Genomic DNA, 21,005 nt, shown 5'->3' with positions numbered 1-21,005 from the left:
CAAAAACTCAAAATCTAACTCCAAATCCAACTTATTAAACCATCAGATTGCATGTTTAGTCATGGAGAAAGCAATTCTTAATTCTCAATCTCTAGTTCCCCAAACCAACTTTCTCCACTCGCTATAATATATTCTTGAGTGATGTTGATGCCCATTCCTACTTTTTTTGCCTCCGTTTAATCTGTGCATTTGTTGTGTCTCTTTTATACTGAACCAAGTGTAGCTTGTAAAGCATTTTGGTGGGACTCGGTTCTCCTCCTCTCATTCTCACCATCCAATTTTTCCCTTCGCTTAATATCGACTACTCTTACTTTTACTTTTAATCAAAATCATGAAGAAAGCCAGGAGCAGATTAATAATGAGGTTGTAAAATCCTTACTTTATATTTGTTCCAAATATCGTGAAAATTGTACAGTTTTCCATGTCATATTTTTAAATGAGTTAAAAACTTAACAATTAATTAGTTTGTAGTTCATGTTAATACCCTGTAAATAGGTGACCTGTGCGCTATAAAGGAGTCATTTACTTAATATATCAACATACAAGATTCGGATTAGTAAACTAGTTTTGCGTAGCTTTTTAGTTGAAAAGGTAGCTGAAAATGTCACTCCCTGTTGACGATGAAGCCGCAAGTAGCTCGGACGACGAGGAGATACCAACTCGTCGCTGTGTCGTTTGCCTTCGGAGGAGGAGATTTACAGAGGATATCTTTGATTCCTCAAAGCAACTTTATTACAACATTGACGTTCTTATAGCTCACTTGAATATTGAGGTATTCAATTATAAAGATAAAATTTGTGTGTTGGTAGATTTGCTCATTAAACGTTTTTTTGTGGTTTATATCTAAGGTGAAAGGAACTCCTGCAAACACTGGCCTTTGTCCCGACTGTATGAACCACCTCCAACGATGGCACGTATTTAATTGTGCAATAGCTAAGCGACACGAGGAGGCTAAGAACACAGGGGCAAAAGTGATTGAGGAGAAAGTCAATCTAAAATCTTTTGAGGGGAAAGTGTATAAAAACTATAAGAAAATTGGGAGAGGTATGAATTTCTGGTTAAAGTGGAAAACCACTTTATTAGTGATGACTCAAGTACATAACTGATATTTTTTTGCATTCTTTCTAAATTTTTAGTGAAAACGGTGTATAACGAAGCGACACACGCCTACTATGCTAAGAGACATTTAACCGAGAAGGATTGGGATTTTTTCTGTGATCATCTCTTTCATTCGAACTCCGTCAAATCTGAAAAGTCTAAGGAGCTAGAAAAGTTCTTGACGAGCAGGGACAGACTTTCGAAAATGTTTTGTATCACGTGTCTAAAATTAATTCCAAGTAAGACTTATTCACAACAAAAAAATATGGATTTTTTTTGTATAAATTATGTATGTTGGTTTAATGTGACTACGTTATACATAGATGGGAAACGAGGATATGAAAAACACATGGAGACGGATCATCAGCAGAGCCCTGTACTGTACCCTTGTGATATTTGTGGAAATACATTTCCTGAAAAAGACATGACAGCCTCTACGGAAGATTACTATCCACATTGGATTTCGCATTTTTATTTTAACAAGTACGTCCCTCTTTAAAGTTGATTGGTTGGAATTATAATGTTTTTTTTTGTATTTTTACAGGTGTGACGATTGTGGAAAACGATTTCCTACCAAGCGTGCCTTGGGTCAACATCGACACGCCGTTCATAAGAATAGACAAGTAAAATGTGATAAGTGTGGAAAAGTTTTGGCCAATAAGATGAGTTTAGATCTACATTTACTTCGGCATTTACCAGAGAACGAAAAGAAAAAATACATGATAAAATGTAAAGTTTGTAAGAAAAAGTAAGTTTAACCAGTTATTGATTATTCGTTATTTTTACTATATTTGTGTTAGTACTAAATCAATCAATGGTAAATAATTAATTTTCTTTGTTAGAATTGCTCAGTGGAATTTAAAGTCTCACTTAGCCACCCATAATGATGACAGACCTTGGAAATGTGATCATTGTGATGCAACGTTTAAGATGAAAGGAGCACTCGTTTCTCACAGGGACGTTGTTCATTTTAATTTAAAAAACCATGTTTGCGGAACTTGTGGGGATGCGTAAGTACTTGCCATGTAGTAACTTTCATTTAACAGGTATTTTACATAATTTTATGTTGCAGCTTCAAAAGTGCTAGCTCTCTTCGTGGCCACGTCCGAAGACATGAAGGAAGAAAAGATTATAAATGTGAAGTTTGCCTAAAAGAGTATTACACTTATTCCGCCCTTAAAGGTCATAAAGTTGTTCATCAAACAGTTCGGAATCACATATGTGTTACATGTGGGAAAGCCTTCAAAAAGAAGAAAGCGTTAGATGTAAGTTTGCGAAAAATGTCTAACGTTTCATTTATCAAGTTGAACCTTTCCTTTTGTCTTATCTTAGGAACATGTAACAATCCATACTGGCGAAAAACCCCATAGGTGCCCAATATGTGGTCGCGAGATTCGAGTAAAGTCCAATTTGTATAAACATATGAAAATTCATAAGAAATCTCAGGGCACGTCAGTCATAACCGACCCACCAGAAGACCAAACCTCTAATGCAATAACAAAAAGACCAATTTCTCCTCACGTCAACGAAGAAGAAGTGCACCATCATCAAGATAACCATCGTACCGCTATCCTTACTGGCGAATGCGATTCTTCCTCTTGGCCAGCAAATGGAACAATGATGGTCACCCTTGACAATGGGACCGTAGTCAGCGATGTCACCCCACTCGTCGTTAGCTTTGTTACCGCAGACTCCGATGGAATGCACCACCCCGGTGGCTCAGTCCTGGAGTTAAACAGTGACGAACATGTTCAACTAATTAACGACGTTGCCCACCAGTCTTCTGGAGTAAATGTGACAAGATCAAGTCATGGGGGCGAGACGACCTACATCCTCTCCATAATATAATGCTCAGAGTTTATAACTTCAATAAAATATATAATATCGCTGTTCGCTAATTGTGTTCCATTCTACATCATGTTTCTGTATCATGTTTTATATTGTAATTCAATGCAAATTATATAAAAAATGTGATATGATTTTAAAGCTTTTCCAAAACTTCATTTGCCATCAAATAAGATGCATGTCATACACAAACCATATCATTTACAGTGCATAAGGGAAACATGAGATGGAGAAATTTTGCTTTCACTTGATTAATTTCCTTACTACATCTTCTTATCAGAGAATACCCTCAGATTTTTCCATTTGAGAAAGTTGAATTTTTATATTTCCTGAAATTTAGCATTTTCCATGAAATATGAAATGACTTTCTTGTAAAACACATACATATTTGAGTCAAGTTTAACCAAGCATACAATTGCGTACTCCTTGTGTACTCTATTTATGAGGATGGAACCCTCTTTAAACGAAACTCTACTTCCCGTAGTTTCACTTTAAGCAAAAGCAATTCACACACTTTACATTTAAGAGAATTATATTTTACTCACACAAATAATTTTTAATCTAAGTCAAAGAATAGTCTGTGAAAATTTTGACAGTTAGATCTTAATTAACCAATAAGTATTTTTAGCAGATTTTAAGTTAAACGTCCTGATTATTTTTACAAATTTTATCACGAGAAAAACGAATAAAATTAAGCAACGTCAACTTCATTTAATGACTTAATGGGCTGCCTGTGCCTGTTACATGGGATACATATTATAACCTGGATATAACTTTAAGTGTTTAGTACTTTCTCCTCTTTCTCCCCATAAGTGTGAAGGTATGTAAAGGCATACAATTGTACAATAAATGATGTTTTACGACATTTTTCTAACACATGTCAGCATGTGGAATGTTATCAATATTAACATGGTCCTGTTGAATTAAGCTAATTTTGTGCATATGTACATTATAGGTATGTGTACGAACATCCAGAATATTCTGTCATACATATTCATTTAAGGAGAGGAATTTAATCAAATGAAAGGAAAATGATAAATGAAACAACTTGTTCCAAGGAATGAATGGAAATGGAATCTGGAAAACTTGGTCTTATCTCCTGCACTACAAATCCTGTTTTGGAGGAAGGCGATAATTCTACCACGAGCGAGATAACGATTAAAATTAAGCATGAGGGTCAAGGCACTACTAGTTCTTCCCAAGGCCATGAGGAGATTCATACCATGCTACAGTCCCCTGGGGGCAGTTCCCATTTCATCAAAGGTCTGGTCGTAGCTAATGCAGCCTCAGAAACAATTTCGTCCTCCCAACTTCAAACTGTAAGACTTTGTTATTTAAAAAAAAAATATTTGCAGTATTTAAGAAAAACACGAGTACATAAAATATTTTTTATGATCCTTTCGAAATTCAGACAATTATGGACCACGATGAAATTTACCTCCCAGACCGTGATGGTACCACCCTGGTCGAATCGCTCGCTGGAGCAGACGCTACCGGTCATATTCTTCAAATGGTCAGACTGGCTACGGATGAGAATGGTGAAACCATAATATTTGTCCAACCTCAAGATAAAAATGACTGCAATTCCGCCCCAGTCGTCGTTCTTAATTCGGAAGGACATCCGAGCATTGATGCACTCCAATCTCCTCTGACTCTCAATACATTTCATGACCATTCTTCATCCCCAACGAGTGAGGATATCCCTGATTTTAGTAATGGAAAAATTATGGGTGGCGAGGATGAAGATATGACGGCATTAACTCGTCGCTGTGTAGTCTGTCTGCGAAGGAGGAAATTTACTGAAGAAATTTTCGACGATGACAATAATCCGTATTACCACATCAGGGTCATTTTCGCTCATTTGAATATGCAGGTAGTTATACAACATTATGAAGAATGGGACTTCTTATTTTAACGCACAAAACATATTGCATTGTGTTTCTATACATATAATAATTGTGAAATGCTAATTTAACAATGCAAGGTGGAAGGCACACCCACCGACTCGGGAGTTTGTCTTGAGTGTCTACACTACCTTCAACAATGGCATATTTTCCATTCCACAATTGCTGAGCGACACGATTATGCGAGGAACACAGGGACCTCAGTGGTGCCAGGACCACTCAACTTTCACTCACTTGAAGCTCAGATTTACAAACAGTACACCAAACTTTTGGAAGGTATTTGTGTGCAAAATTTTACCCCTTCTATCTGAGAGTGAATACTCAATTTGTCCAATTTATATTTCAGCAAAAGAAATATTCCACGCTGCAACCCATGCCCATTACGTTAGACGGCACTTAACGGACAAGGACTGGGACTTCTTCTCTGACCAACTAACTCTAGCGTTGACTGATACCACAAAGTTCGACGAGTTAAAGGATTTTATAATGGGTGGAGAAAAACTGTCAAAATTCCTTTGTACAATATGTTCAGTTCTCATTCCTGGTTCGTTCGAGACTAAAATCATTAAATGTGGTTGAAAATATTGGATACCTGTTTTTTAATAGTCTAAAACTCATTTTCAGATGGAACATCAGGATACATCGAGCATATGAAGAAGGAACATGGCCAGTGTCCAGTTTTATTCCCTTGTGATATGTGTGGAAAGATTTTTCCTGGAAAATCCCCCGATACCAACGCCTGCATGGTAGACTACTTTGACCACTGGGTTTCCCACTTTCACCTTAAAATGTGAGTACAGTTATTGAATACAACAAACTCGGAAACTCGTTAAACTGATATGAATTATAGTTGGGACCGTATACCGGTTGTGGAAGATTGTACAAATCCTGTAGTAGAAAATGACGGAGTAACCTTATCTCAGGAAAATAGCGATATAATTGATGAAGAAAGCACTCAAAAGGAGAAGGAACAAACGTACTCCAACAAACGGAGAAAAATGGGGAGTGAAGTTAAACGTCAAAAATATCAGCACAAAATCAATCAAAGTATGTATACCTAATAAGCAATCAATCAATCCGTTAATTGCTTCTTTCCCACTGATTAACCACATATGCATACATTAATTTTAATTATAGTAAAGAACGTACTCAACAACTCCTCCTATCAACATCTAATTCGTCGCGACCTTGATGAAGAAAGCTTTGAATTTATAGCAGAACGACTTCTCACCACTAAATCAAATTCTTCTGCAAAGATGAAGGAAATCGAAAATATGACTTTCTCCAAGGAGAGAATGCGCAACATTTTCTGCGAAGACTGCCGTAAAACTATTTCTGGTATGTTTTCGTTGTACATGAATTTACTTACTTTTTACACCAAACATTTAAACGTTATACTACTCGATTAGGTGGGAAGGATGGATATCATGAGCACAGAAAAACAATACACAATGATACCGACGAATATTTAACCATTCCATGTGATATTTGTGGAAACTTTTATCCTGAAAAAGACTTGACTGGTTTAAGTGAACATTATTTTACTCATTGGATATTTCACTTCTACTTTGAAGAGTAAGTGCAAGATACTTTTGCAATTAAAAATTTTTCAAAAGCTTTTCATGAATATAAATTTCCAAAAGCAATTTATCCATAAATTTCTAATGTTCGACAACTTTGAATTTCAGATGCCGAACTTGCCAGGAAAAATGCCCTAATGTGAATCTACTCAAGAAGCACAATCTGTTACACGAGAAACGCACAGGATACCCGTGTCCACAATGTGATAAGGTGTTGGCAAAGAAAATTACTTTGGAACATCACATAAAAACCCATCTTTCGGAAGAGGAAAAAATGAAAAATGCTCTGACTTGTCATATTTGTGGCAAAACGTAAATAAGATAATACCGTTTCTGCTATTGTTGAAAAATTATGCAATACGTAATAATACTATCTTTTTCCATTTTTAGCATTACTGCACCCACATTGAAAGCTCACATGTTTTCTGTCCATTCCGATGAGCGTCCCTGGAAATGTGAAGTATGCGGAGCTCGATTCAAACACAAGAGCGACTTGAACGGTCACCGAAACGCTGTACATCTCAAAATCAAGAATTTCACTTGCAATATATGCGGAAAATCGTGAGCTGTTCACTATACAAAACAATATCACATGTATGATAACATAATACAACCTGATTTTGGTATCTAAATGCAGATTCGGACATCAGTGTGGTCTCCGCGTCCACATAATGTCACACGAAGATAAGCGCAACTATTCGTGTCCAACTTGTAACAAGAGGTTCTTGACAATGTGGCATCTTAAAAAGCACATTGTCACTCACAAGGAAGATAAAGATATACTTTGCCCTACGTGTGGGAAGGGGTTTAAAAAACAGGAATCTTTACAGGTAAATAGACGCCTGTTTACTATGTAGATCTACATATATATATTTACATATGCAAATTTAAAGAAACTATAAACATCAATGACATCTAAATTTTTAATGTATGCAGGAGCACATGACCATCCACACTGGAGAAATGCCACACGAGTGTCACATTTGCGGTCGCAAAGTTCGTGTCCTTTCCAATCTATACAAACACTTTCTGGTTCACAAGAAGAACAAGACGTACTACAGTAAAAAAGACGGTCTTCCTGACCCTTTAGATGCCTATATCGTGGAACAACAAAAGAAAAAATCGGTCAACAAAATCCTTCTGGCCGCAGAAAGTCGGTCCTTCGCAAAAAACGATAACAACATTGACTCTAGTTCGTCCGACTACATTCTTGAGGATGGGATGGAAAATGATCCCGATATTGACAATATTATCGGACTTGGAGACGCAGATTTACAAGTGAACCGATCTGTGAACAACAAGGTCGTAACTTATCGGCGTAAATCCAACCGTATTAATTCTACTGCCAACACCACTATCCCGTCAACAGAAAACAGTCAAAATGCCTCATTTTCATCACCTACTCTTCAACAAAATAGCCTGATCGAAATTGTTTCGGACGAAAGTCAGCAAGGTTTTTATGTGTCGTCAGAATCCGAGGAAGCCTTGTCCCTTAACCACCACGTTGAGTCTGGAGAAAGCATGAAAAATGAATCCGGAAGACCGACAGAAGAATACCACTTGATGCAACAAAACAATGTCACCTCTTGGCCAAAATTAAGCCCTGTAGTAATGATGGACATAGGTCAACCTAATTCTAGTTCAAGGCCAATATCGTAGCATAACCTAAATGTAAAAAATATCTGACCGTGACCATACTTTTCCCGCTCAACGTCAACATATCTACGTATTTACATTTTTTGAAAGCCTAAACAATGTCTAAAGATGACTGTTATTATGTATATTAATTGTAAGATGTGATTAAGCACTCCTATCCGTGCCGTGCCGTTCTTGTTGAACGTTATGCCGCAGATTTGTAAAATTAATTTACAGGTAGAAAATGTGAACTATTAAAAAAGAGGAATAAAGCTATAAAGTAAAGTCTCATAGACTATGCTTACCTTTACAAATCACCAGCAAGCATATTGAAGCAGGATTAGTTAGGCAAAATGATAAGGCAAGACCATGATTGACTAAAGACAATAAAATAAACAGAGGACATGGAGGAAAAAATTGGCCGGCGAACTGAAATCTCGACCAGAGCAGAGGCAGAGTTTTGTTGCCCTGTTGTGAATTTGGGAATGTGAGACGGGCGGAAAGTCGGCTCAAAATCCACGTGCAACTCATATTTGTTTCCAATTGACTACTCTTTAATCTTTCTTTAGTAATTAAAATCCTATAAAATTTAAATACCTAGTTTAATTTTTGAACTTTGTTTAACTTTGATTCATTTTAAAAATGTCGTCTTTCAAAAATGCATCAAAGTCTTTTCAAAAATCTCACAAGGAGAGACACCAGGTACGAATTATTGTTATTATTAACTGAACTATAGCAGTCAACGCTGCTTTACTAATTTTAATAGTTTCATTTAATTAGTTGTAAATAATAATGGTTTTGTAACTTTCAGCCCAATGCCAGACAACATCTTGGACATTTGGAAAAGAAGAAGGACTACAAGGAACGGGCTGAGTGAGTAGAAATAAATTAAATATTATGACTACTTATCTAAAGCTATTTATGAATTTGAAACTAATACCAAACTTTCAATATCAGCGACTACAATGCAAAAAAGATACAGTTACAATATTTACAAAAGAAAGCGTTGGATCGTAATCCAGATGAGTTTTACTATCACATGATCAATGCTGAAGTGAAGGTACCTAATAGTTCATTTCAAAGTATTTCAATTTCAATCATTAGTTTTAAATTTTAAAATCTTAATTTAAAAAATCATTTATGAACAACAGGATGGTATTCATCTCGACAAAGCAAAGACCGTGGAACTGACCGATGAACAGATAAAATTGATGCAAACACAGGACAAACGTTACATTGCGGCAAGACACGTAATGGAAACGCGAAAGGTGGCCCGACTAAACGAAACCTTGCAGAGGTTGGAGGAGGCCCCCTCAAATAAACACACATTTTTTGTCGACGACGAAAAAGAGTTGAAACGATTCAATCTAGCAAAGCGATTAGACACTCCTGCCTCCCTTCTTTCTCGACGTTACAACCGACCTCGAACAGCAGATCTGACGAAAACTCTGCTAAATGTCAAAGATCCTGCAACTATCGAAGCCTGCAGTAAACTCAGGGGGAAAGGTTATAAAGAATTGCAAAGGCGAATGGAACGACAGCAGAAACTTATTACTTTGGAAAAGAAAATGGAAATCAAGAAAACGTTGCAAGTAAATATAAATAGCTTTCACTCGACATTCCCCTTTGATTTGTACTAATTTCTATCTTATTTTTATAGAATAAGAAACGAACTGTTAAAGAACGCATTGCTCCAGAAACTAAGGATGCTGCACCAATCTACCTATTTAAACAAGAAAGATGCAAATAATGGCACCGTTTTATCAGGATCAGGACCAAAGCGACTACAAGTTGTTAGTTATGATATTTTTTATTTTATTATTTATACGTACATGTCCATATTTTCGGTATTGATTCAATCTCATAAAATGAAATAAGTTTGACAATTGAGTTAATGATGATGACGAGTCATAATACTGATTCCGTTGCATTCAAATTAGCGTGTGCATCCGTTTTTTGAAACTTTCATAAAATAAACCTGAAACGTGTTACATAACATAATCCATACCCGAACAAGCGGCAAATGTTGGTTTCAAGTTTAGCAACACCTGTAATCTTCATATTCCGGCCATATTTTTGTTAAACAACACCCTAATTCTTGCCAATGTTTACCACTACATAAATTGTTCACAACAATTAATAAGAACTATTATGTCACGTCCACCACCCTCCTCCACATCCGGTGGGGGAAAGCAATTCCGTGCTGGGATTGTTGGTATTGAACGCCAACTGGAAAAACAGGCGAGAGATACTGAGAAAAATATATCCGAAGCCTTTCAAGACCTAAATTCCCTCATTGACATGGCAAAGCCTATGGTCAAATTAGTTACCACAATCTCAAATAAATTAAAGGTTTGTTTCTACAAGTTTAAAGAAATTTGCATAAACTAACAGTCAATATTGTAAACATGACAAAATATTGTTTGCTCATATTACTAGGAAAAACAAGGAAGTATAACGGACGATGAGACGGTTATATTTCGACAACAATTGCTCAGCTTAGGTATAAAAGATCCAGTTACCAAGGCCAAATTCGGATCTGGTCACGTTTACTATAAAAATTTAGCTGTAGAAATATCCAAAGCGCTAGAAGGACAAGTGAAAGTGAGTCAGGGAAAGCAACTTTAAATACAATTATTATGGCAGATGATTTATCTTAATGCATCACAATTTTAGGAGTCTGGAGGAATGATGAGCATGGTCGAAGCATATTGTCGACTAAATCGTGCTCGTGGGGTGGAACTCGTCTCTCCAGAGGATTTGATGAATGCCTGCCTAATGCTGGACAAACTAAAATTACCTTTACAACTTAGAGAATTTGATACTAAAGTGAAAGTGTTACAGCATGAATCTTTCGATGACGATACGTGCATTGCAGTCACCGTCTCATTAGTAAGTTGAAATTAATATAATGATATGTATGCGTAGTCATTTGCAATACTTCATTGTCATTTGGGATTTAAATTTTGCAGGTCGAACAGTATTTATCCTTAACTCCAGAAGAACACGCCCGCATAGCAGGAATTCCCTTTATCCTCGCCAAACAAAGTTTGATACTATCCGAAAATTGTGGAAAACTATGCCGTGATGAATCCATTGAAGGGTTAAGGTTTTATCCTAACTATATTCTGGAGGGTTTTCCTACGTGAGGACATTCGTGATCTTATCTTGACACTTATATTAACTTCACACAGGACAATGCATGCATAAAATATTATTTTATTTCGTTTTAATCTAAATAGTTAAGTATCGCATGATTTTAATTTGACGTTTTAAAAGTTTTATTACCGATAGGTTATAAAAATCATATAGTTTGCAAATAATACAATATATGTATATTACGGTATAATGATCATGTATTATTATATTTCATTATAATGTAGCACGATATAATGAGGAATTATTTCAGCGTATAAACGAATTATTCCAATTTTTCCTTTACAATGTTGCATCAATTTCATACAAATTGTCATACTGAACCCACTCGGTCTCTGGGTATCAGGCGCAGTTCAGACCCGTGCTTTAAAAACACGTTACCTATTGTCAGAACATACAAAAATTTAGATTTAGTGAATTTAATTATAATGTTACGCAAGGTTATTAATTATATGCATTCGTTTAATTATTAATTACCCGCCGTTTGCTGGGGATTAATACCGATTCCATCATCAGTGATAATTGCTGAAGTTGCTGGAGGGACCTTAAATTCTTCTGCAGCAAACTTTAGAACTGCCGTGAAAGGGGTGTTTTCCGGTACACTAAGTCTGTACTCAAAGAAACCGAAATATATAAATATTGCATAAATTGCTACTCTATATACAAACAATATTCTAAGTAACAGGTACAATGTGTAATATAAACTGATCCACTGCTTTCTTTAAGGACGCTATTTATGTGTATACAACCTGTAGTTCCTTTAAGGTAACAATAAATCTTCCCAAAATAAACTATTGCAAACAGCTAAACTAGTCAAATGGGCGGTGATTGCATTTGTTATCATCCCACGAGATGTTTCTTTCTTTCTAAAATCTTTAATCAAATCTCGAATGCTCATAAAATTCACTCCGTAGACATCAATTTCCCATTCATACTGTGTAGAATTCTGCTCCACAAATGAAGCATTTCCAGAAATTTGATTGACAAATTGGACAAAGATTTTTAATAAGTTATCTTCTTCGGATGACGCTGTAGCAACAATGGCTTTGCAGAACTTGGTGGCATCCGTGTTGAAGAATAGTGTGACTATGACGTTGTCCCTTGGTGCTGGATTACCTTTGTCGTTGTTTTCATTAAATTCCATCATTTGAGGAATAGGTAGAGGCTTAAAATTTAAGTCAAATTCGTCTAGTTCCTTCCTTATTGTTTCAACAATGCTGTCTTTAAATGTGCAATCTCCCCATCCCAATAGATACAAAACAATGCAACGATACTTATATCCTGCATCAAGTAGAGATCGTATTTTGGTTACAAGTTTCTCTTTATCTTCTAAATTCTCCAATTTCTCCGCAATTAGCTGAGCCTCCACTTGCATCACAGTTTCAGAAGGACACATGTTGAGAAAATTTGAGATTTCTTCGTACTGCTCAAACAAATCCCCCGTCTTTTCCTGGAAAGTTAGGAGCGTCGTCAATCCAACACGCGCCTCAAATACGTCATTGACCTTTTTCAGGGTGTCTGGTGGGGTCAGACTATTTTGAGCGAAGTTTATGTAGAGCTGTTCCAACCCATTTTTAAATAGATCAGTCGTCAATTCTACTCCAAATGAGAATCCTGGTTTCTTCTTCATCAGGACAGCCAACTGAGAATCCAGCAAATCTTGGGGTATTTTTGAAGCGCAATCTTGGCAAAATAGGGCTTGATCGACAGCTTTTTTTATTGTCCCTTCACACCAAAACGATTCCGACATAGCTGAGGGCAGAGTAGTTCCGGCGAAATGGTACATTTGACTCAAGGCTGACTCCAATTGGGATTTTGCATGTAATGCCTGTGTTGGCTTTCCAAATCTCTCCATGTTTCTAAATTTGTTAACTTCGTTCTTGTTGTTAAATCGTTTTCATCAGTGTAGAAATGTGTCAGCCAGATATTCTTGATTCAATAAAGTCACCACGTTTGTATTACCTTATATTCAGAGCAGAATAACGACAGTCTAAATTATTATCCGACTAAATATGTGTAACACAAACTTTAATTTTGAATTTTTCCTAACTTAGAGTTTAAACATATGCCCTCAATCCGTTAAAAAGAAATTATGCAGTAGCAAAAAAAATGACTCACACTTTAAACGGAAGTTTGGGATCCGAAGTTAGCACGATTTTGAACGTTACTTTATTCGATCTAAAATAAAGCAGTTAAAATTGTTAAAGTTTGGTTAAAATCTTACTTACTCGATATATATGTAACAGTGACTTACGCCATATCAGATTTCTTTTGACTCTTTTAGGGTCTTATAAAAATACGTTTGTCGTAAGGTTCCAAACTCGGAAATCAAGTCAATCACCGAGTACCAGTGCCAGATGGAAAGTAGAAAGTGAAATAGTTGAACGTTTCTTTTAGTGAGGAACCACCACGATGGGCAAGTTGATACTGAACAGCCTTATTCACAATCAAGTTATGCTTTTGCCAAGCATCGAGTCGTCCACGTTTCTTTGCTCACGTTCACATTTGAATTAGTAGATCCCTCGATCAGAAGTGGCAGCATTGCACATTGATACCGGAAATAAAAGCAGGATTGGAGGAGGGCCGCATTTCTGAGAAATTTAGGTAATTAATACGGTTTTATAAAAATGTTCATCGTGCTATATTCATAATGTAGGGCTTTTGTTTTTGAAGAGTTTGAATTAATTTTTTCGGCCCTTAACTTTATATATGTAAATTATGCAAATTCCATTCGAGGTTCACAGGCAAATTCTTGCTGCTCGAATTCATTTATTACGCATTTGAGTAATAAAGAAAAGAGAGAAGCAGTTCTGCTCATTTGTTTTGTAAGCAGTTCTATTAGTCATAATTGACTTCCTTTTCTAATTTTAGAATTCAACGTTACTGGTAGCTCGTACGATTTGTGAAAATTAATAAAAACAATTATTGGTTCTAGGTCTTTTTTGTAGAACAATCATCCACGTCAAATAACGGAATTGTACAAAGACTAAAGAAGGATGATTTTTGGTGAGTTATTTCATGATTACAACTTGAAGTTGATAATTTCAAATACTTTGTAACTTATCCTGCAACACGTATAACCAATTTTGTTTCTAGACGAAAGACGAAAGTCGGGAGGAAAATGCAAAATGAAATCAGCAACCCTCACACTTCCTACCGTGAGGGTTGTTGAACATCTGTGGACCAATGAAGAAATCGTATTTCAGATTACATAGGACGATGACCGTGGTCGTCTATCTACATATTATCTGCATTTTGCCCTTATTTCTGTTTCCTATGTTATACTTAATCTCATTAATTACCGAGTTTTACTATTTCCTTGAATTTGCGATGTAAACCTAATGAGTAGTATTTATATCTTTATACGATGCATAATTTATCTACGGAGCTTTTTAAAACTAAATAATTTGGCAACCAAATTTGGTATCATTTTTTTGTTAATAACAATTCTCATTTCCAAAATTTGTTGAAAAGTTTACAGTCCACTAGGTATTCTAATAAATGACTTAGTTTATGCAAAAACAACCTCGGATATCATCCAATTTTTTGCATAACATTCACGCAAACAAAAATCATTATCTATCAGTTATACAAATAAATTATTAGGCTGTCACTCCTGCATGGCAATGTTGAATCGTCCTTCTACAATTTCTGGTTCTTTTTCAACGACTTCAGTAAGAGAGGAGATTGGATATATTAGTTCGACCATGTTGATGCGGAGCATTGTGTAAGGGTCCCTGCTGACTGTAAAACCAGTAATAGGATGTATTAATAATCTAGTAGTTCATTCATATACCTACATTTACTATTACAAATCAACATACATTTAAGTCTTCTAAAATTTTTTCGCTTCTTGAGCCTAAAATGTAGCTTTGTATAGGAGAGTTTCTTCTCAATTACGGTTCCCTCCACTCGAAACAAGCTGTTATCTAATATAGGTCGACCTAGCAATGTAAAATCACTCCCACCTAATAGCAGCACCTGAAAATTCAAGAAACGATACGTGAAATGCACAATCATCCATCATACTTTGCATACATCGTAATGCTTCATACTTTATGTAAACGCAATCTATCCCCAATATCGGGAGCCCAGTAGCCTTGAATAATGATAATGTCTTCCGGCGTAACTTTAAATTGTTTTCCTTTAATGTTGATGATGGCGAAAAGTCTTTGTTTCTGTTCCATTTGTCGATTGATTTCCGCAACTACTCCTACAATGATGAAAAACAATATTTATTACAACAAATTTTGATTCGTCTCGGAGTATTATCGCAAATACCTCTCTTTTCTTCCTCCTCCTTGGCATAATCTTTAACTTGCTCCATCCCTTCTTCTGGAAATAAATTAGGTGGATATCTTCCTTCATTCGTTTGGGGGAGTGGATCTTGATGTTCGATAACTGGAGAGGAGGGGTTGAGCACTTTCAGCCGTTGTTGCATCGCCTTACGTCGTCTCCGATACCAGAGGACACTTAAGTCCTGTACGACATACTTGTGACCATGTCGAACCTGCTGAACCTGAAGGCCGGTCCTCCCTTCATAATTAAAACGACCACCCGTTCTATTATAATCAGCATTTCCCCAACTGCTAAAAATTCCACCACCACCACCCCCACCATGAACAAATCGACTACAAATGGGCCCCACGTTTAGGTTAGAAAAACACTCCAAAAGTCCCTTTTGTTTCAATAAACTTAAACTGGACCGAAGCATTGTTTTACCGACAAGCGTCAAACTTTAAACTTTATAAACCCACACGGCTAGGTGTAGCCGTGTTTTATAATCACCACAAAATTCCAGATACAAATAATGACAAGACAAGAATGTTCAAAAATTTAAAACAAGTTCCAAGTTCCAAAGTTTTGCAAATCAAAAATCAAAATCAGAGATCCCATCCATGTGAAACCTCTGAAAGAAGAAGGGTTGAAAGTGTTGAAACAGCCTTGTTAGATTTTGGGGCATTGGGCTCGACGCGGCTGGCTACTCGTTCGTAAACTAAAAATACAATTTTCCAAGTTGGTCGTGCTGCTGTCTTGTTTTTTGTTAAAATTTTGAAATTTCCATTAAAAAATAAATTTTGGCCTTTATCATCATTTCGAGGAGGGAGGTGAAGGTAGTTCACTTCTGAATAGGTTATTGTTTCAAAAATGGTGAGCTACAAACCCTTCATTTGTTCGGATTTGTTGCGGTTTAATGAAGTGAATGTGGATGCGTTCACGGAAACGTATGGAATTTCATTTTATATGAGCTATATGGCGAAATGGCCAGAGTATTTTTTGAAAGCGGAGGACATGGACGGGAAAATTGTGGGATATAGTAAGTGAATAAATAAATGTATATAGTTGTTCATGATGGATTTCATAATTAAATAACCTGGTTGGATTAATTTCAGTTATGGGGAAAGCAGAGGGCACTGGAGAGAACTGGCATGGTCACGTGACCGCGGTGAGTGTCTGCCCGGCGTATCGACATGGAGGAGTCGCTGCTAAATTGATGAAGTATTTGGAAGAAGTTTCCGAACAGTGAGGATAATTTTATTATCATACAAAGATATCAAGACCATTTTGTGTTATTAAATCATTAATACGATTTTTGTAAATTGATATTATTAGGAAGGAATGCTATTTCGTGGATCTCTTTGTTCGCAAGTCCAACACAGCTGCGATTAATTTTTACAAAAGCCTAGGGTATATAGTTTATCGAACGGTGTTAGATTATTACTCTGGAGAACCAGATGAGGATGCATATGGTAAGTAAAATTCAGGGGTATTTACGCCAAAATGTGTAGCTCTCGAAAACCATGAGATTTTTCACATAACCTTAAGAAATGACGCGTTCTTATTTTTCAATTGACAAATCTATTTCAAAAAATTATAAATTATTTTGGCGTGAGACCTCCCAGTACATTTTTATTTTATTTTCCAAGATAATAAGACGACAATGGAGTAATGAGGTTTACTAAGGTATGTGTTTTGTTTAATTGCAGATATGCGAAAAGCTCTATCTCGTGATGTGGAGAAGACATCTGTTATACCGTTAAAGCAACCTGTCCGACCGGAGGACATCGAATAGCCTTTAGATTTTTTAAATTACATTGCATCAAGTCATTTGTATAACTGAATTTGTAATACAATTTTATCATTTTAACATGTGGATGCATATATAGTAGGTGCAGCAACTGCATTATTTCGTGGCCTTGTAACATCTATTAGTCAAGCCCACCCAGTTGAATATTGTAAAAGGTTTTGCACAATTAATATGTAAGATTTATAGCCAATAGTTGCTTAAATCTCAGTACTCAATGTTTTGACTGAGGCAGCAAATTCTTGTATCTGTATCTGTCTGAACCTGCAATCAACTTGGTTTCTCCGTTGTTCAAAGGGGTGCCGATAAGTGTAAAGGAGCAGTAAATTGATAGGTGTGGGTCCTGTGATCACTTCCGAGATTAGAGGATCCAATACTTCAAGTGCACAAAGGTGGAAAATTTAACAATGCGAAGGTCTAAAACATCGCTACAGGGTTGTACTAGTAGTGCGACAGATGAGTAGTATACTTCTTCCCTGTAATGATCCAATGCTCACGTTTTCCCAAGCTGGCAATGCAATGTTCATAACTTCCTCCTAGCAATAAATCCTGTTTGTTTGTTGACTTAACATTTGCCGAAATTCCAACATCAAGTTAAGACAACCTAAGCTGAGTTGGGGAAGGTACGGTAAATCACATCTCGTCAAAATTTGAAATCCACTCGTCTCGACTTTCTCATAATTCTCAACCAGACAGTTTACGTCAATCTCTTCCAACAATTTTGTGGCCAGCTACTGCTTGTTTAAACCACCATGAGATGTTTGATGGAATGATTATGGTGGCATTTTTCATGGTTTTATAATATTTTGGGATAATTCCACATTCTTTCAGCACTTTGATCGATTTTTCAACTTTGTTCTCGAGTCGATGTCTCACTTTGTGCTGGATAAGTACAAAAATACATATATAAACAATTTACGAAAAGATCATCGTTCCACCACAAAATTAATAAGATTCACTTCTTGGTCATCCCTTGACACTTTGTTAACCATCATCCCACAAAGTCTTTCTTGTAAACCAAACTGCATAACAATAAGAGCGACTAACTAAAGCAAGAGACGGAATTAAAGAATTAGGAGCCCTTTGGATTAATGGCTCCAGACAGGAAGACAAGATGCAGAAAAGGGTTGCTTCTTGCCTTCTCGGTTGGTGTTGTGGGCCCTGTGCCTCGGGATGCTTTCATGGCATTGTGTTCCCTTGATGATGAGACGACTAATGAATCTTCAGTCCAGTCAAAATGCAATTAATTATCTTTCACACATCTTATCTCCTCATCACTCAGCAGCATAGCAGCTTCCTTATTATGCCACCAAGCAGCTCATACCGCCCTGCTACGAGTTAACTAATCTACATCTCATCATGGGATTGGGATTTTATCATCACACTTTCTCAAATCCATTCTTCTCCTACATTGATTTACACTGCATCCATTGCATACCAAACCTGACAGATTTCAATACATGAAACATGCATTATAAAAATAAAAGTTGTGGTATACCTTTCTCCGCAAGATTCTTATTATGACGTGACGATCATCTTCATACAAGACGAAGACGAGATCGTTTCTTTGAATATTTCGAATAGCTACGGCCCATCTGTAACTATCCATCCATCCACTAAACCAAACTTCATCAAGCTTCCTCACAATTACAGTTAATGCTGTTTTATTAGAACATAATTATTGAATTCTTATTCCTCTCCTTCAGGCTCTTCTATTTCCAGTAGTCCTTCGTGAATGTTGTTCAACTTCATCACTTACAGATATTCATTTGGATGGACACATGCAATATAGGATGACGTCCGTCAGTCAGTAGCCCGTCGTCGGATTTTCTTTATCCTTTAAGCCCCGATCACGGCACAAAAGCCACAAGTCCATGAGTATGTTCCATATATGTAATAATACTAATACATCATCCTCGTCTTCCTGTCAATACTAAAGTTCATTTGGTTTTGAGCCATTGTCTATCGCTCATGTCAAAAGTCTTCTTCTCTTATTAACCAAGATAAATATTAACTCCATATCCAGACAACCACAAATACATAAGCGACGCTATGAATACACCCCTCAAGTCCAATTAAGCATGAGAGCTAGATTGACTGACGGAATGTCTTGGACACAAGCGCCTGTGGGAACTGTGTGGGGTGACCATTTGACCATTCCAATGAATGTTGTGACTTTGGGATTTCATGCGTTCAGTCAAAATTATTTCATTCTGGTCACAACGCGTACAGTATTATGCAAGGTTTCCGCAAGATAGATAGTTAGCAATTAGTTTATAATAGAACCAAGTTGGTCATGCATGCTTTTCTTGCGGGTAATAAACATGGCAGTTTGTCAGTATTGATGCGATATCTGCTGGTGGTTTCCTACCGTATGTAATGTCAATGTCACCAAAGTATTTCTCTCTCCGCCTCCCTTGGCTTACTTTGCTTTTGCTACTTGGCAGAGTAGTTTGCATGTCAAGAAACATGATTTTCGCTTCGATACATTTCCCATGTACACAGAAGGACTTGACAGATAAATGTTTCGTGGAAAACCTTGGGTGATAAATTTCTCTGCCAATTGAATAAATGACCGACGTATGTAGAAACATCCATACAAATCTTAACGTACAAAAATTTACATGACAAGTTAAATTTCATCTTTTGGTCATTTTTAAATGGAATGCTAAAACGCAGTTGAACCTACAATTCAATATATTCTAATCAGGCCTGAAAGTGAAAGGAATTTTACGCCGTTTATTTTTGGGAATACTTTTCATTACAACCTCATTTTAAGAATCTAAACCAGCAATTGCTATCATAATTTGGTGCATTTCGATGGAAGGGAAAATACAGTTGTTAGAAGACCTTTATTACTATTTTGGTACATTTCCGAATCGTAGAATTCAATGGTGCAATGAAATAGAAGCAAATGCATGTACGTTGAGGAGAAGGGCTATTGTTGATAGATCAGAAAGGGTTGATTGAGTCAGACTCCAAGATTTAATTGAAATTAGTACCTGGGCAATAATACAGTTCGACACAATAGTTAATAATAAGAGAGCATCGCTTTATTCTGTGGTGGGGGAATTGATGAGCAGTCTCCAGTCTGCGAACAGATAACTTGTGTCGTCGACGGAAAACAGAAATAGAAAAGTATATACCTACGCCTTAGAATCTCAATCTCTCATCCATCCGCCTGCAAACATAACCCTCTACCTGCCTCACTTAGGATTAGCTTTGGTATGCTCCTTAGCGTTTCAGATTAGTTCCCCAGAATCAGAATCAAGCAGAAGAAGAAGGTGGCTTTGCCTCCTTCTGGAGAATCTTCCTTCTCCACTTGCTTGGCCATTAGTCATTCTGTTGAATAAAAGAAAAGCATCAGAGGTTTTGAATGGAAAGTGATGAGCATTGGACTTTAACCAGACCTGCAGCACCGACAAGATGAAAGAATGTTAACGTTGGTTTTTATTTCAGAAAATCCGAGTGAGCTTATTTATACCATTCCTGTAATGTGAGATACGTATTATGAGATGATATCTGAAATAGGAGAACTTTGGTTGTTAACAAGTCAAGTTTGCACATTGTCATCAGATGATCTGTTTGCAAATTACGAGAGAAGTATTTGAAAATTGAGACTAATCCTTGCCTAATTGTTGCCTAACTCTCAGGTAAGGATGCTATGAAACAGTTTTATAACAGTATTTCTAGGATTCATTC

The 21,005-nt window shown here is 36.6% G+C and overlaps 7 protein-coding genes and 1 long non-coding RNA gene across 10 annotated transcripts; 6 read left to right on the top strand and 2 right to left on the bottom strand.

The window, feature by feature from the left end:
• Positions 1–224: 224 nt before the first annotated feature.
• LOC110851325 (zinc finger protein 728) lies at positions 225–3,084 on the top strand. The gene is made up of 8 exons (XM_022099063.2): positions 225–772; positions 849–1,044; positions 1,137–1,337; positions 1,422–1,581; positions 1,643–1,846; positions 1,941–2,108; positions 2,171–2,363; positions 2,431–3,084. The coding sequence occupies exons 1-8, from the start codon at positions 602–604 to the stop codon at positions 2,944–2,946; spliced, it is 1,809 nt and encodes a 602-aa protein (XP_021954755.1). The 5' UTR covers positions 225–601; the 3' UTR covers positions 2,947–3,084.
• A 245-nt stretch (positions 3,085–3,329) lies between these two features.
• On the top strand, positions 3,330–8,355 carry LOC110851324. Of its 2 annotated transcripts, none has more exons than XM_022099062.2 (13): positions 3,330–3,763; positions 4,002–4,262; positions 4,355–4,816; positions 4,928–5,123; positions 5,194–5,391; positions 5,472–5,637; positions 5,698–5,894; positions 5,985–6,185; positions 6,257–6,422; positions 6,536–6,739; positions 6,818–6,988; positions 7,065–7,257; positions 7,364–8,355. In XM_022099062.2, exons 2-13 carry the CDS (start codon positions 4,008–4,010, stop codon positions 8,084–8,086), a joined length of 3,132 nt encoding a protein of 1,043 aa, XP_021954754.1. In that variant the 5' UTR covers positions 3,330–3,763; positions 4,002–4,007; the 3' UTR covers positions 8,087–8,355. The 2 variants fall into 2 exon arrangements, with proteins under 2 accessions (XP_021954754.1, XP_021954753.1); XM_022099061.2 differs by having other exon boundaries at positions 3,899–4,262.
• Positions 8,356–8,549: 194 nt separating this feature from the next.
• Positions 8,550–9,957, top strand: LOC110851328 (probable U3 small nucleolar RNA-associated protein 11). The gene is made up of 5 exons (XM_022099065.2): positions 8,550–8,764; positions 8,874–8,935; positions 9,020–9,122; positions 9,214–9,654; positions 9,723–9,957. The coding sequence occupies exons 1-5, from the start codon at positions 8,705–8,707 to the stop codon at positions 9,810–9,812; spliced, it is 756 nt and encodes a 251-aa protein (XP_021954757.1). The 5' UTR covers positions 8,550–8,704; the 3' UTR covers positions 9,813–9,957.
• A 118-nt stretch (positions 9,958–10,075) lies between these two features.
• LOC110851358 (vacuolar protein-sorting-associated protein 36) lies at positions 10,076–11,498 on the top strand. Its single transcript, XM_022099100.2, has 4 exons — positions 10,076–10,414; positions 10,502–10,666; positions 10,739–10,954; positions 11,035–11,498. The coding sequence occupies exons 1-4, from the start codon at positions 10,214–10,216 to the stop codon at positions 11,209–11,211; spliced, it is 759 nt and encodes a 252-aa protein (XP_021954792.1). The 5' UTR covers positions 10,076–10,213; the 3' UTR covers positions 11,212–11,498.
• On the bottom strand, positions 11,326–13,626 carry LOC110851360 (ubiquitin-fold modifier 1). 2 transcript variants are annotated; one of them, XM_022099102.2, is made up of 4 exons: positions 13,473–13,626; positions 13,337–13,396; positions 11,696–11,826; positions 11,326–11,599 (listed from the first exon to the last, which is right to left on the bottom strand). In XM_022099102.2, the coding sequence occupies exons 1-4, from the start codon at positions 13,475–13,477 to the stop codon at positions 11,532–11,534; spliced, it is 264 nt and encodes an 87-aa protein (XP_021954794.1). In that variant the 5' UTR covers positions 13,478–13,626; the 3' UTR covers positions 11,326–11,531. The 2 variants fall into 2 exon arrangements, 1 of the variants encoding a protein (XP_021954794.1); XR_004835129.1 differs by having other exon boundaries at positions 11,588–11,599; positions 11,696–13,180; positions 13,473–13,552.
• A 45-nt stretch (positions 13,627–13,671) lies between these two features.
• On the top strand, positions 13,672–14,616 carry LOC110851361. Its single transcript, XR_002548044.2, has 3 exons — positions 13,672–13,822; positions 14,154–14,224; positions 14,315–14,616. It is a non-coding gene; the product is annotated as an uncharacterized LOC110851361 (long non-coding RNA).
• On the bottom strand, positions 14,314–16,148 carry LOC110851357 (50S ribosomal protein L21, mitochondrial). Its single transcript, XM_022099098.2, has 4 exons — positions 15,500–16,148; positions 15,274–15,431; positions 15,043–15,199; positions 14,314–14,962 (listed from the first exon to the last, which is right to left on the bottom strand). Exons 1-4 carry the CDS (start codon positions 15,930–15,932, stop codon positions 14,829–14,831), a joined length of 882 nt encoding a protein of 293 aa, XP_021954790.1. The 5' UTR covers positions 15,933–16,148; the 3' UTR covers positions 14,314–14,828.
• Positions 16,149–16,219: 71 nt separating this feature from the next.
• Positions 16,220–17,380, top strand: LOC110851359 (N-alpha-acetyltransferase 20). The gene is made up of 4 exons (XM_022099101.2): positions 16,220–16,535; positions 16,612–16,741; positions 16,832–16,968; positions 17,206–17,380. Exons 1-4 carry the CDS (start codon positions 16,367–16,369, stop codon positions 17,289–17,291), a joined length of 522 nt encoding a protein of 173 aa, XP_021954793.1. The 5' UTR covers positions 16,220–16,366; the 3' UTR covers positions 17,292–17,380.
• The last annotated feature ends 3,625 nt before the right edge of the window (positions 17,381–21,005 follow it).

This window comes from Folsomia candida, unplaced genomic scaffold, assembly GCF_002217175.1.
Source record: "Folsomia candida strain VU population unplaced genomic scaffold, ASM221717v1 Fcan01_Sc006, whole genome shotgun sequence".
NCBI classification, from domain to species: domain Eukaryota; kingdom Metazoa; phylum Arthropoda; class Collembola; order Entomobryomorpha; family Isotomidae; genus Folsomia; species Folsomia candida.
Note: the sequence above shows the minus strand (reverse complement) of the source record. Positions and strands in the feature narration are given on the sequence as shown.

Coding starts and splice junctions, on each gene's coding strand:
- LOC110851325 (XM_022099063.2), top strand. CDS start 602: ATGTCACTCCCTGTTGACGATGAAGCCGCAAGTAGCTCGGACGACGAG. Junction 773..848: donor TAGCTCACTTGAATATTGAG/GTATTCAATTAT, acceptor TTTATATCTAAG/GTGAAAGGAACTCCTGCAAA. Junction 2,109..2,170: donor TGCGGAACTTGTGGGGATGC/GTAAGTACTTGC, acceptor TTTATGTTGCAG/CTTCAAAAGTGCTAGCTCTC.
- LOC110851324 (XM_022099062.2), top strand. CDS start 4,008: ATGGAAATGGAATCTGGAAAACTTGGTCTTATCTCCTGCACTACAAAT. Junction 5,124..5,193: donor GTACACCAAACTTTTGGAAG/GTATTTGTGTGC, acceptor TTTATATTTCAG/CAAAAGAAATATTCCACGCT. Junction 5,638..5,697: donor TCCCACTTTCACCTTAAAAT/GTGAGTACAGTT, acceptor TATGAATTATAG/TTGGGACCGTATACCGGTTG.
- LOC110851328 (XM_022099065.2), top strand. CDS start 8,705: ATGTCGTCTTTCAAAAATGCATCAAAGTCTTTTCAAAAATCTCACAAG. Junction 8,936..9,019: donor GACTACAAGGAACGGGCTGA/GTGAGTAGAAAT, acceptor TTTCAATATCAG/CGACTACAATGCAAAAAAGA. Junction 9,123..9,213: donor TGATCAATGCTGAAGTGAAG/GTACCTAATAGT, acceptor TATGAACAACAG/GATGGTATTCATCTCGACAA.
- LOC110851358 (XM_022099100.2), top strand. CDS start 10,214: ATGTCACGTCCACCACCCTCCTCCACATCCGGTGGGGGAAAGCAATTC. Junction 10,415..10,501: donor CAATCTCAAATAAATTAAAG/GTTTGTTTCTAC, acceptor TCATATTACTAG/GAAAAACAAGGAAGTATAAC. Junction 10,955..11,034: donor TTGCAGTCACCGTCTCATTA/GTAAGTTGAAAT, acceptor TAAATTTTGCAG/GTCGAACAGTATTTATCCTT.
- LOC110851360 (XM_022099102.2), bottom strand. Junction 11,827..13,336: donor CCCAAACTTCCGTTTAAAGT/GTGAGTCATTTT, acceptor CTTTGAGTACAG/ACTTAGTGTACCGGAAAACA. Junction 11,600..11,695: donor TAATCCCCAGCAAACGGCGG/GTAATTAATAAT, acceptor TTCTGACAATAG/GTAACGTGTTTTTAAAGCAC.
- LOC110851357 (XM_022099098.2), bottom strand. CDS start 15,932: ATGCTTCGGTCCAGTTTAAGTTTATTGAAACAAAAGGGACTTTTGGAG. Junction 15,432..15,499: donor GGAGGAGGAAGAAAAGAGAG/GTATTTGCGATA, acceptor TCATCATTGTAG/GAGTAGTTGCGGAAATCAAT. Junction 15,200..15,273: donor ATAGATTGCGTTTACATAAA/GTATGAAGCATT, acceptor TTGAATTTTCAG/GTGCTGCTATTAGGTGGGAG.
- LOC110851359 (XM_022099101.2), top strand. CDS start 16,367: ATGGTGAGCTACAAACCCTTCATTTGTTCGGATTTGTTGCGGTTTAAT. Junction 16,742..16,831: donor TTGGAAGAAGTTTCCGAACA/GTGAGGATAATT, acceptor TGATATTATTAG/GAAGGAATGCTATTTCGTGG. Junction 16,969..17,205: donor ACCAGATGAGGATGCATATG/GTAAGTAAAATT, acceptor GTTTAATTGCAG/ATATGCGAAAAGCTCTATCT.